Here is a 13,925-nt window from a genome sequence, read left to right on the forward strand (position 1 = left end):
ATAACTGTTGTCATGTCTTTCATAATGATTGTGAATTATATGCAAAATGCCCCCCAAAAAGTGCAGTTCACCTTTAAACGCTTCCAAGTATCCCCTGATGCCACAATTGTGTGTATTGCTGTCACCAGCTTCAACAGCTTGTACAGAGTCTGCAAATGCAGCAGCAAAAGCCCCAACCATCGCTGCTACAGGCCTTGGATGCTGGTCTGGTTGTACAGCTGCAAGCTCTGACTGCTCAACTCACTGCAGCTGCTACTGCCAACAGCCTCAACCCCCTCGAACAAAGGGTCTCTTCTTTTAACAAGGTACTACTATCTCATTAACTGTACATTTCTCACTCCACTTCACTTATTGCGCCTATTAATTAAAGACCGTTGTGCTTCTTTTTTCAGAAGCTTTTGGGCCAGTTTGACTTTGGAAATGATTCTGAGCGCCGTGAAGAATCTAAGAAGGAAACATCCTCCTCTCAACTGTGAGTTTGTTGTGTTTTATCTTGGTAAACTGTTCCCACAATCTTAAAGCTAACAATTTGTGCACAATTTGGATGTATGTGATTTAAGTTGTGGACTACTTGCAGGCCTATCGTGTCAGAGCCCATCAACAGCTCACTGTTCCACCAGCTTGCAGAGCAACTGCAGCAGCAGAACCTGGAGCAGTTCCAGAAGCAGCTGTTTGAGCACCAGCAAAAGGTAGGTACATTTCCTCAAATATAGAGGCTCCTGTAGAAACTCACTTTCTGACTAGCAGATATTATCCACTTGTAATGTTAAAACTGACCCAGACAAATATACCACTTCTGTATTGTAACAGGCTATGAGCATAGAAGGCCAGGATAGTATCTTCGGGCAAGAGAACTCTGGTGCAACTGCTCAGGGTAGCAGTCAGCCACAGCTTTCTGAGTCGGACAACAAGATGGATGAGTCCATGGACAACCAGCAACAGGTGTGTCTGCCCTTGTGATTTTTCATGCAGTAATTTAATTTTATGGACTAGGACTAAACTGAGTTTGTTTTACATGTAATGGGATTGATGGACCGTTAAATACACTTTAGTCAGCAACAAAGTAGTAGGCCTTATCGAAACAAAAAAAGTAATGAGGTCACTTGAATAGCATTTTTCTAAATGTTTTGAATTGATACTGTAGGACATGGATCTTGATGAGGGCCCAGATGGAATGGAAGAGAATAACTTTGAGGGAGAAGAGAAAAAAACCTCTGGGACACGCTCCAGAACACGTTCTCGCTCCAGGTCAGTCATGACTAGTTCTTCAATATCTAAACTACTGTTTGACATGTTCCCTACACATAATACCAATTGTTTCAGGAAACATAGGCACCTATTTCATAAATAACACAAACTAGAGGTATGTGAAAACCCTTCACAAAGCTTTGTTGTTTTGTCCCTATAGGTCTCCTAAAAGGCGAAGGTCCAGGTCCCGCTCTGGTTCTCGGAAGCGTAAGCACCGGAAGCGGTCGCGCTCACGCTCCAGAGATCGTAAGAGGAAGACGTCGCGGTCGTACTCAAGTGAAAGACGTGCCCGAGAGCGCGAGAAGGAGCGTCAGAAGAAAGGATTGCCTCCTATACGATCCAAAACTCTAAGCGGTAATCAGACGTCATTCATATTATTTTCTTAATTATCTCAGCTGTGTTTTAAATTTATATGAATTGTTTCTCTCTACCCTAATCTAGTATGCAGCACAACTCTGTGGGTCGGGCAGGTGGACAAAAAGGCTACTCAGCAAGACCTCACAAACTTGTTTGAAGAGTTTGGCCAAATAGAGTCCATAAATGTAAGAAGTGCAGTATGATGTCATCAGTCATGTGACGTAGTATCTCATTACTGTTTTAATCTGTGAAAGAATTATATTTTTCTTTTAGCTGGTTTTTCGATTATTATACATGCATGTACTGCATATAGGTCATGTCATAATGTTTGTAAATGTGTCCTTCACAGATGATTCCTCCAAGAGGCTGTGCTTACATCTGTATGGTCCATAGACAGGACGCCTTCCGTGCACGCCAGAAGCTCAGCACAGGTTCTGTCAAGATTGGCTCAAAAGTCATCAAGGTGCATTTTGCCCTTATACTTAAATTTGATTGAATGCAATGCCATCTCCTTCCCCACTCTCCTTGCAGTATCTTGTAATTTAATTTTCTATTGACCTAGCAGTGTACTGGCTTTCTGTGTACAATGGTGCCCATTATAAATGCTGCACTTGTAGGGCACTTTGTTCTCTGACCAACATCAATGTATTTTTAATGCAGATTGCTTGGGCCTTAAACAAGGGAGTGAGACAAGAGTACAAGCAATTTTGGGATGTAGACCTTGGAGTCACCTACATTCCTTGGGAGAAAGTTAAAGTAGATGACTTGGATGGCTTTGCTGAAGGAGGAATTATTGATCAGGAGACCGTCAATGAAGGTGAAAGTCTTTTTGTCACTTGGTAAAAACAATTTATGGACTCAATTCTATCCAAACACATGTCAAGGTAAACCTCCCTCAGTTATTATGGTTTTTCAATTGTTTTTGCCTGTTTATTCAGAGTGGGACACAGCTAAGACTTCTGAATCAACCAAGGATGTTATGAGCCAAGCACTTAGCACTGAGACATCATCATCCAACAACCAGAGTAAAAGCTACAACCAGCAAGTGACCATGATGCCTGTGCAGGTAATAAAGAGGGTTCGTCTCATTAATTAGGGTTGTTGCACGCTCTTGACCTACGTTGTGATTGAAACCCCAATTGTCCGTGAAACAATTTAAATAATATATAATAGAATGTCCTCCTTAATTTGTGATTTTTACAGTCTATGTAAGCTACAAGGGCACAAAAAACACTGTTCTTCACAGAATTTGGCTTGATTGTAATAGTTTGCTCATGTTTTTACCCAAGCAATGTTTCCTGTTGTCTCTTACCTAGCTACCAGTGCCACAGGCGGTTTCTGCTGCAGTAGGCTTGGTTCCTCCTACCTTTCCTGTCACTATGAGCATACCCCCACCAGGATACGGGCCGCCACCACCATTCATAAGGCCGAGCTTCAATGCCTCACAACCACCTCCAGGTGAATGTTTCTGTCATTTAAACAAAAAGTATTTGTACAATACAGCTTAGCTTAACTTCAATTATTTTCTGTTGTATAGGATTTTTGCAGGCAGCACAAGCAGCAGCCATGGCCTCAGCACCAGCTTGTAAGTGTTACGCACATGCCCGAAACTGGGCGAAATCGTATCAATATTTTTTTCAGTTTATCAGTATATATCACGATATCAATGAAATCACTATTTTTGTCATGTGTAAAGGTCACATTGCTCATGAGTGAAATGTGAAGACATCAGAATGTTATTTTTGTTTGAAATATGTATATCAACAACTTTTTCAGATAACAGGCTTCATGTACAGTATCTTACTGTATAATATTTACACACACTGGCAATATTAATTTACAATGTTTGATTTGCTTACAGTTGTTAAAGTTTATATGTATATTATCATTAATAAAGCTATTATTGTTTGTGTAAGTTAAATCCACACGGGTGGAAGACTAGAACGTCACAACTGCCTGATACACACGTACATGCACGTAGCGCACTTACACAGACACAGTTCCAGATACACAAACAAAACATCTTGCATTGTACAATGTGCAACATTATCTCATGTTTATTTAACAAAAAACAAAACATGAATTTATTTTATTTTCTTCCGAGTGTTTGTTTAATTTCCTCTATGCGTGGGTCGCCTTATGAAATGTACAGGCGATTAAAACAACATTGTCCCTTCATTAAGTGTGTGCTGATTTTAAATATGATATATACATTGTTGTACTTGTCATATATTGCATTATTGATGCACAGAAGATATATGTTTGGCAAAACACATCCGGAAGTGACGCCACTTCTAAATAGATCATATAATAGAGTAAATGACGTTACGCTAAAAAATAAGCATTGTCTATTTTAGGCTAGGAATGTCACAGTATGAAAATTTCTTACCACTGTTTTGTTACCAAAGTTATCACGGTTATCATTATTATCACGGTATTTTTAAATGTGCTCAAAATGTTCCAAAACTTCTTGTACTGAAATCTATTTAAAAAGACACAAACACCACATTCAAAATTGATTGATTGGTTGATTGAGACTTTTATTAGTAGGTTGCACAGTTAAGTACACATTCCGTACTATTGACCACTAAATGGTAACACCTGAATAAGTTTTTCAACTTGTTTAAGTCGGGGTCCACTTAAATTGATTCATGATGCAGCTATATACGGTACTATCAAGGGGGTTAGGTTTGGTTGTTATCATCAGTCATCAACAATTGAGAACAGATAAATTGATATTGGAACAGTGTAGGTCTGACTTGAGAGAGAGAGAGCATAAATGATAAATGGGTTATACTTGTATAGCGCTTTTCTACCTTCAAGGTACTCAAAGCGCTTTGACAGTATTTCCACATTCACCCATTCACACACACTGATGGAGGGAGCTGCCATGCAAGGAGCTAACCAGCACCCATCAGGAGCAAGGGTGAAGTGTCTTGCCCAAGGACACAACGGACGTGACTAGGATGGTAGAAGGTGGGGATTGAACCCCAGTAACCAGCAACCCTCCGATTGCTGGCACAGCCACTCTACCAACTTTGCCACGCCGTCGAAGCGCATTCCACATTGATGTGGCATAGAAAGAGAATGAGTTAAGATCTTTGTTAGATCGGAATCTGGGTTTAATGTGGTTAGTGGAGCTCTACCTGGTGTTGTGGTTATGGCGGTCATTTACGTTAAGGAAGTAGTTTGACATGTACTTCGGTATCAGGGAGGTGTAGCGGATTTTATAGACTAGGCTCAGTGCAAGTTGTTTTACTCTGTCCTCCACCCTGAGCCAGCCCACTTTGGAGAAGTGGGTAGGAGTGAGGTGGGATCTGGGGTGGAGGTCTAGAAGTAATCTGACTAGCTCAGGGGTCGGCAACCTTTACCAGTCAAAGAGCCATTTTGACCAGTTTCACAAATTAAAGAAAACAATGGGAGCCACAAAAATCTTTTGAAATTTAAAATGAAATAACACTGCATACAAAGTTTTTTTTTGCTTTGTGCTATGTATAAACCAAGGGTCTCAGACACGCAGCCCACACCTTAATATGAAAATTGAATGATAGTGCGGCCCGCGAGTTTTATATGAATGGCGCTTGACAGCGTCATACTTGCAACCCTCCCGATTTTTCCGGCAAACTACGAATTTCAAGGCAACTGTTCTTTCGAACGTGCCGTGATGATGCAGCATTTAGCGCCCACTACAACCAGCGTGCTGGCCCAGCCACACGTAGTATGGGGCTCTTGCTCACGTAAGTGACAGCAAGGCATACTCGGTCAACAACCACACAGGTTACACTGACAGTGACGGTATAAAAAACTTTAACACTCTTACTAATAATGCGCCACACTGTGAACCCACACCAAACAAGAATGACAAACACATTTCGGGAGAACCTCTGCACCTTAACACAACATAAACACAACAGAACAAATACCCAGAATCCCATGCAGCCCTAGCTCTTCCGGGCTACATTATACACCCTCCGCTACCAAACCCCGCCCACCTCAACCGACACACAGAGGTGTTTTATATGGCCACCGTCAGTGTAACCTGTGTGGCTGTTGACCAAGTATGCCTTGCTGTCACTTACGTGTGCAAGCAGAAGATGCATATAACAAGAGGCCGGGTTGGCACGCTGTTTATACAGATTGTAGAGGGCGCTAAATGCTGTACCATCATGGCACGCCCTTATTATTATTGTAAGGGTGAAAATCGGAGAAAATCTCCGAGAGGCACTGAAATCCGGAAGTCTCCCGGGAAAATCGGGGGGTCGGCAAGTATGCAGCTGAGCCGCATCAGAGTGATCAAAGAGCCGCATGCGGCTCCGGAGCCGCGGGTTGCCGACCCCTGGACTAGCTTGTTCTGGGATGTTTGGAGTATAGATTTGAGGGTTTTGTATGTATGTACCTCAAGCAGAACATTCAGTGTGCATAGGAAAGCAATACAAGCATTATAAACAAAGTAATGTGGCAGAAACAAAATGATAACATAAATAAATAAAAAATAAATGTGAAAATTGTGCAAGATGGCAACCTATGGACATAAGATGGAACTGCACTTTTTGTCTATACAGATAAATATATTGTTCATGTATGAGATCTAGTCTTACATATAGGGCTGCACGGTTATTGCCAAAATAGTAATTATGATTATTTTAATCAATATTAAAATCACGATTACTAATCACAATTATTAATTACGTTAGGTAAACCAGTGTTTGGGTGTGAACGCGACGCTATCATGTACCGTATTTTCCGCACCATAAGGCGCCCTGGGTTAAAAGCCGCGCCTTCAATGAACGGCATATTTCAAAACTTTGTCCACCTATAAGCCGCCCGGTGTTGTAAGCCGCATCTAACTGCGCTAAAGGAATGTCAAAAAAACAGTCAGATAGGTCAGTCAAACTTTAATATTATATTAAAAACCAGCGTTCTAACAACTCTGTTCACTCCCAAAATGTACGCAAATGTGCAATCACAAACATACGTATATCAACATGGACAGAGCTGCGTGAAAAAAGCCACCCGGCCTCTTCGCGTAAACTTAAACTTACCTTAACCACTCGCTCATCTTTTCTTCATCCATCCCTTCGAGTTAGCTTTTATGATGACGCCGGCTGGAAAGGTCTCTTTTGGCAAGGTCTTCCTTTTGAATATCACCATGGGATTTTCTGGCCATTAGCATGGCAAGCCAGAACCACAGTGAAGGATGACTTCTCATTCCCTGTGGTGCGAATATTCACCGTACGTGCTCCCGTTGTATCCAGTGCGGTTCACAGGAATATCAGTTGCTGTGAAATAGTACCGGTAATCCGTGTGCGGATGGAGAGATTGCGTCTTTTCATGAACCGGATCCCTGACGCTTAGTAGGAGCCATTTTGTGGTCTTTACCGATGTAAACACACAAAGGAAATGAAACGTACGGTGATATCCGCGCGCTTTTTCTTCTTCTACGCGGGCGGGTGGTTGCTTACAGTAGAAGAAGAAGCGCTTCCTGTTCTATGGGGGCGGGTGCTTACCTTGGCGGTTGCTTGCGTAGAAGAAGAAGCGCTTCCTGTTCTACCGGGAAAAAAGATGGCGGCTGTTTACCGAAGTTGCGAGATCGAAACTTTATGAAAATGAATCGTAATAATAATCCATATATAAAGCGCACCGGGTTAAAAGCCGCACTGTCAGCTTTTGAGTAAATTTGTGGTTTTTAGGTGCGGCTAATAGTGCGGAAAATACGGTAATTTGTAATGTCTAATAAAAAAACTATAGATAAACGTTATCCATATATTTAAAGACAGATATTTGTGTTTTTGTTCATTAATAGTATCAGCGTGTCAGCCTTTTCTCATTACATGATGCCTTTATCCGTATTTTTACATTTTCATAGAGAGAGGTACCGTATTTTCCGCACTATAAGGCGCACCGGATTATAAGGCGCACCTTCAATGAATGGCCTATTTTAAAACTTTGTTCATATATAAGGCGCACCGCATTATAAGGCGCATAGAATAGACGCTACAGTAGAGGCTGGGGTTACATTATGCATCCATTAGATGGAGCTGCGCTAAAGGGAATGTCAACAAAACAAATGGTGATTGTATTGACACTTCTACTTGCTGCTCTCTGTTCAACAACCCACTGTTCGAGTTTGTCCTCCAACTGTAGCCATCTCGCTTTGTTCCCTCGGAAACTCTGTTTAGTCTTCTTTACTTGGCGCAGGTCATCATGTTGCTTCCTCCACTTCCGCACCATGAGTCGTTAATGTTAAATTCTCTCGCTGCTGCTCTATTTCCGTGTTCTACTGCGTGACTGATCGCCTTGAGTTTAAACTCTGCGTCGTAAGCGTGTCTCTTAATAGGAACCATTTTTGGGTCTTTACGGTAAGCAGCCGCCGACTTCATTTTCCCCCGTAGAAGAAGTTTTTCTTCTATGGTAAGCAGCCGCCGACATAATTTTCCCCCGTAGAAGAAGAAGCGCTTCTTTTTCTACGGTAAGCAGCCGCTGACTTCATTTTCCCCCGTAGAAGAAGAAGCGCTTCTTCTTCTACGGTAAGCAGCCGTAGAAAGGGGAAAATGAAGTCGGCGTAGTTACCGTATTTGCAAGACCTGTTGTGGCTCAATATTGGTCCATATATAAGGCGCACCGGATTATAAGGCGCACTGTCAGCTTTTGAGGAAATTGGAGGTTTTTAGGTGCGCCTTATAGTGCGGAAAATACGGTAGTTTGTTAAGCTATGTACATTTAGATGTACTAAAGTATGTACATTCTGTATCGGGACAGATCCTTTAAGAGTTTGAGCAGAAATTTGTCATATAGGAATTAACTATACACCTTGAAACATTAACAAAATGCTATGTCTCAGGAATGTTTTTTAAAGTAATAACTTTGTGAAATTAAAATAAGTAATATAAAAAAACACATTGTTTACTTTTTGATATCAATGTAAAACACAAAGAAGTTTGGCTCATGGGGATAAGTCTAATAAACAAGCTTCTTTCTCCAACAACACCATGCGGTTCAGTGGAACAGTTTGGCCAACAAAAATAAACCTCCCACATCTAATACACAATCTTTGTACCTCACTGACAACACATCCTGCGTTTAATTCGATGAAATGACAAAACATTTTAGCAAGCATTGATGTTATTGGAACACTGACAAAGTTAGCAGTTAAAAGATGAGTGACCATCCCAGTAAACAAATGGCAAAACTTTATAAAAAAAATTGTGGCAACATTCCCTACGCATCACCTGCTGCCTTGTAACTCTGGACAAATGCGTCTGTCTCCAATACTGTCCACACCTGTCGTCATCTAATAACAGCAGTGTGCTCTTAAAAACACTCTTGAGATTCCACGGAAGTGAAGCGAATGAAATTAAGTAAAACAAAGCAATCGGCGGGAACATCGGCATTTTTCCTCAAGCCTAATAGCGTGAGTGCACATGTGCCGGTGCTGCGTCACTTCCGTTTCCAGGAAGTAAGCAATGTGGTCTTAAAAAATTAAATTTTTTTGGTAATGAAAAATTTAAACAGTATTACTAACAGTCTGAAATTTTCATGTGGTTTATCATGATACCGTTTTTACGCTAAAAAAGACAACATTTATACTTTTACAGACGATAAATGTTTTAAAGTTTGAACAGTTTACAATAGGGTATAATTTACCCTATCTCCACTATTTAAGCCTGCTAACGTATCACATTTCACTCAGCCAAGTCTCATGACAGGGTGAGATTGCTTAGCTACATAGTATCTTTATAGTGTTGATGTTGTTGCAGTCGTCTTTAGCAGGCTAGTCTTGCGTCTTTTAGAATATGGACAAATTAATACTATTGAAATTGTCTGTTATTATTGTCAAAGAAATATTGTTTTATCGCCCAGCCCTAGTAATAAATATATTTTGGAGGTTACCTGAATGTATCTTTTACCGTCCACCCTCTTGTAGCCCTTGTGCAGGCCTCTGTGGCAACCAGCCAGGAACAAGTTAAGGAATCACCATTTGGGGCTATGATTCCAACAACCAGCTCTATCCCTGGCAACTTCATGTCCTCAAATATGCCAGGAGCCAGTATGTTCAGTGCTGTTGGAGTCCAAAGTCAGCAAGACAAACTGCAACATTCTGCTAAGATTTTGGACGGAACACCAGAGCTCACACTTCAAGGTAGAGTAATGCTAACAGATGATGTGATGTGAGGTTAGTCATTAAATATGGAAGGTGACGTTAACGCATTTTCTCCTTTGTAGGCATGCAGAATGCAGTTCGCGGTGGAATGGGTCTTCTAGGCATGCACCCCACAGCTTCCATCGCTCACCCACTTCACCAACCGCCTGGAATGGCAGGACAAAGAATGCCTGGAATGCTTCCACTCGATGTGCGCCCTAACCTCCTTCAGCCTGGGCATGGTGCTCGCTTCCCTCTCCTCCTGCATCAGGGACCTGGCCAACAGCCCGGTGGCCTCCTTGATGGTTCCCTTCAAGCTCATGCCCACATCAGGCCCCCTTTCTCTCAATTAGACCATTTTAACAGGCCGCATCACCAGGCCAATAATAATGTATCTAAGGCAGAAGAGTCCTCTTCAGGGGCTGATGAGGGCAAAGACCAGGACTACCGATTCCCCCCCGTTGAAAAACAGAGCACAGGTTTGCTGAGAACCCCCCCACCAGAGCATCGAACACCACTTGGTGGTGGTGGAGGCGGAGGAGCAGGAGGCGCAGGAGGCGGAGGAGCAGGAGGTGGAGGAGCAGGAGGCGGAGGAGGAGGCGGAGGAGGGGGAGGAAGCAGGCCTGCATTGCTGCAAACCCCAGTGACTCAGCCTGCCAGAAACAGCCTGCTTGGACGTCTGCAGGCCCTAGCTGGATTCACCCCTGATAATCAATGGAATCAGTCTAGAGGGGACTTTGATGAACGAGATGGCATACGAGGTGGTCCTCAGGAGGATCGGCCTTCCACGGGGCAGAACTTTCCGAACCGCTTTGACAACCGTCCTTTAAACGCAGCTCAGAAAAATGCAGGCGGCCCACAGCCCTGGAACCGTAGTGGCGGTGCCGCAGGAAACTTTGAAAGTGACTTTGATGAACGAAGATCCCAATGGGACAGGCAGAGAGACCGAGACGAAAGAGAGTTTGACTTCAGGAGGGAAATGAACGGAAGCCGTCACAACCGTGAGCGAGGGCGAGATCGTCCCAGAGAGCACGACCGCGATAAAGACAGAGAGCGTGGCAATTGGACGCCCGTTCTCCCTCTACCAACGCCTCTTCTTCCAACCCCGCCCATTAACCCCAACCTGGTCCTGAACCAAGGAAAGCTGCTCTCCCCACTCAGATTCAACACCTCGAGTCAATCTCGATTCCAAACCCCCCATCAGTCTCAACCCCAGACAAAACCGTCTCTGTTAGGTCAGAATCAGCCGCTTGTTCCCATCCAGTCGCCAGAGCCAAGCAAGCCTAGCCAAGCAGCTGAGGTTGAACCGCAGCACGATAGCACCACTCTGCCCGAGACTCCAGAAGATCAGTCACTACCCTCAGGCCAAGCAGCACCTGAGAAGACTCAGAGTCCATTGCCAGGCTCACCCACTGACACCCAGTCATCACCGCAGCCAGAGACCCCTCTATTTACTGAATCACTACTCACAGAGCAGATCTGTTCCAAGTTGTCCACAGACAGCGACACTCCAGGCCAGGGCTCTCCTGACGTCTTTACGCGCGCTGCCAGCCCCCCTGAAGAGACAAGAAACTCTCTGGAGGAGGAGCAGCAAAGTCTATGGGAGAAGAATGAGGAAGTCTTACAAGAGAAAGCTCCCTCACCCCAAGCTGAGTGGGTCAGTGGCGATGAGATGGACAAAAGCATTGTGGTTGAGCCCACATCGGATGCTTCGCCTGAGCTCACCTCAGGGTCCTCCAATTGTCTGCTTCGTGAAAGTGAAGCCGAGCAGCAGCAGCAGGGTGCCTCTCCTAAGGACATAGACATTGAACAAAGTGAGGCCATGGAGGAAGCTGCAAGTGAGCCAGTGCTAGACACTGACACAGACACTGAGGGGACATAATCATCACTCAGTAGGTAACAGATCATTTTGTAAAGTTGTCTCTTCTTCTCTGTACTCATGTCAGCAAAGCATCACCACCACCACACGGGACACTGACAACCAATAAGAAATGATGACATCAGTGTACTTAAATAGAGCTCATGAGCTGACCTATCGATAGAACATTTTATGTGTTTCCTTTTCCTTTTATAAGTTGGACTACCACCACATGATTTTATCAATCAAAGCTTGGTGAATTTGATCAAATTAACTACTAAATGTTTGAATTGTTTGAGGGGAGATGAGCTTTGATCTTCCTATGGAAGAGAGGAGGACATCATGGCTGTTCAACAACAAATCAAGTTTAGTCACACACCATACTTGAAAATGGCAGTTGCTCACTCGTTTCTTTTTAAATGCTGCTGCAATTTTTTTAGGAAATGCTTTTACGGTGCACTGTGGTTTTTACACAAGTTTTAGCCTGCACAAACCGCAATTCCATAACTGCTCTTCAAATCGGAGCTGTTTGAAATAAACCATGAACATGTTGTATCCCCCAAATAAAAGTATGTATCCGTTTCTAAGTACAGAGAAGCCAAGCAAACAGTAACATAGCAAAGGGGAATAATAGTAAGTCAATGAACAGAGGAATATGCTGGATATCGGGTGCATATTGTTTTAGTGTGAAATAAACATGCTTTGTCTCCTTTAAACACATGCTATAGGACTGCTTTCTGACCCAGGACCAGTGGAAACACTTCTTTACACACTCTTGACTGTCATTTCAGACAATTTGACGTTCTTGGAACTCAAATTGCTTCTATACAAGCCATCCACAGAGTTCTCTGGTGGATGGAAACCAGGGACGTGTAGTTCTTAATTATGGATGACATCAGCCTTTGTGTGTTTCCCTGAGCTTTTGCTTGGTGACTGTTGCAGATGATGGGATTGTGCCTTTCTGAACGGACTCTTTCTTGATGATACCCGATGCTACTTTGCTACTACATACACCAGACTGTGCGCGCTTCTTAAACAAAACGTACCTGCACAAAATTGCCGGCCTGCCATGAGAGTGTGTATTGAGGTAGCTGAACAGTTTGTCCAGCACTCAACCTAGAAGAGACACTATATACCGTACTCATTGTTGTAAGCATGCAGGCTTGTAGCCATGTTTGAACCCTCCTGTCGTGTTCATTTCATGCTTGTAGTGCTTTTCTGCTGAGGCATACCATTAGAGGCTATACTGTTCCACCACAGGAGATGTGATGTTAAATAAACGTTGAAGGTGCATCAGATATTCCAACATTTTTTTATTTTGTCCTCAATCTAGATTTAGGCTGAAAGTGCCAAACAAGACATAATACAAATAATAGCAACACTGTATTTTTATTCATAAATAAAAAATCTGTTTCAATTCGGGGGTTGTAATAAATTTGATTAGGTACTCCATAGTATTTAAATTCAGGGGTTGGGGGTGATCAGTGGTCATTAGTATTTTAATAGTATCTTAATTCGGGGTAGCGTGAGAAATTTGATCAGATTCTGCACTAGTATTTTAATTCAGGGGGCAGTGATAAATATCAGGTTCTCAATAGTATTTTAAATCGGGGGGCGTGATGAATTTGATCAGATTCTCATTAGTGTTGTCATTCTGGTGAATGTGATACATTTAATCAGGTTCAAATAGTATTTTAATTTAGGGGGGCGTGATACATTTGATCAGGTTCTCAATAGTATTTTAATTTGGGGGGGGGGTGTGATAAATTTGATCAGGTTTTCAATAGTATTTTAATTCAAGTGGTCGTGACAAATCCGATCAGGTTCTCAATAGTATTTTAATTTCGGGAGGCGTGATAAGTTTGATCAGGTTGTCAATACTATTGTAATTCAGGGGGGCGTGATCAGGTTCTCACTAGTATTTTAATTTAGGGGGGTGTGATAAATTTGATCAGGTTCCCAATAGTATTTTAATTTCAGGAGGCGTGACAAGTTTGATCAGGTTCTCAAAACTATTTTGAATCGAGGGGGAAATCAATTTGATCAGGTTGTCAATAGTATTTTAATTTAGGGGGGTGTGATAAATTTGATGAGGTTCTCGATAGTATTTTGATTTAGGGGCTCCAGCACCCCCCGCGACCCCGAAAGGGACAAGCGGTAGAAAATAGATGGACGGAGGGTGTGATGAATTTAATCAAATTCTCATAGTATTTGAATTCAGGGAGGAATGAGTTAAGTAAAAAAAAAATATCACATTCACACAACTCAAAACTCATTTTAAATGATACAAATTGCAGGTCAGATGGAAATCAAAAAGCCACA

General features: G+C 42.6%; 1 protein-coding gene across 3 annotated transcripts in view; it reads left to right on the forward strand.

The window, feature by feature from the left end:
• LOC133611634 (SR-related and CTD-associated factor 8-like) overlaps positions 1–12,896 on the forward strand; it is a 70,929-nt gene extending 58,033 nt beyond the window's left edge. For all 3 annotated transcript variants that reach the window (XM_061968602.2, XM_061968603.2, XM_061968604.2), the window contains 14 exons: positions 129–305; positions 393–472; positions 578–689; positions 811–942; positions 1,145–1,248; positions 1,409–1,602; positions 1,690–1,790; positions 1,955–2,068; positions 2,266–2,422; positions 2,544–2,671; positions 2,922–3,063; positions 3,143–3,190; positions 9,530–9,745; positions 9,829–12,896. In XM_061968602.2, coding sequence (XP_061824586.2) covers positions 129–305; positions 393–472; positions 578–689; positions 811–942; positions 1,145–1,248; positions 1,409–1,602; positions 1,690–1,790; positions 1,955–2,068; positions 2,266–2,422; positions 2,544–2,671; positions 2,922–3,063; positions 3,143–3,190; positions 9,530–9,745; positions 9,829–11,627 — 3,504 coding nt within the window. In that variant the 3' untranslated portion in view covers positions 11,628–12,896. The remainder of the gene's footprint in view (positions 1–128; positions 306–392; positions 473–577; positions 690–810; positions 943–1,144; positions 1,249–1,408; positions 1,603–1,689; positions 1,791–1,954; positions 2,069–2,265; positions 2,423–2,543; positions 2,672–2,921; positions 3,064–3,142; positions 3,191–9,529; positions 9,746–9,828) is intronic.
• Positions 12,897–13,925: the final 1,029 nt, after the last annotated feature.

The sequence above is a fragment of the Nerophis lumbriciformis genome, linkage group LG08 (genome assembly GCF_033978685.3).
Source record: "Nerophis lumbriciformis linkage group LG08, RoL_Nlum_v2.1, whole genome shotgun sequence".
In the NCBI taxonomy this organism is placed as follows: domain Eukaryota; kingdom Metazoa; phylum Chordata; class Actinopteri; order Syngnathiformes; family Syngnathidae; genus Nerophis; species Nerophis lumbriciformis.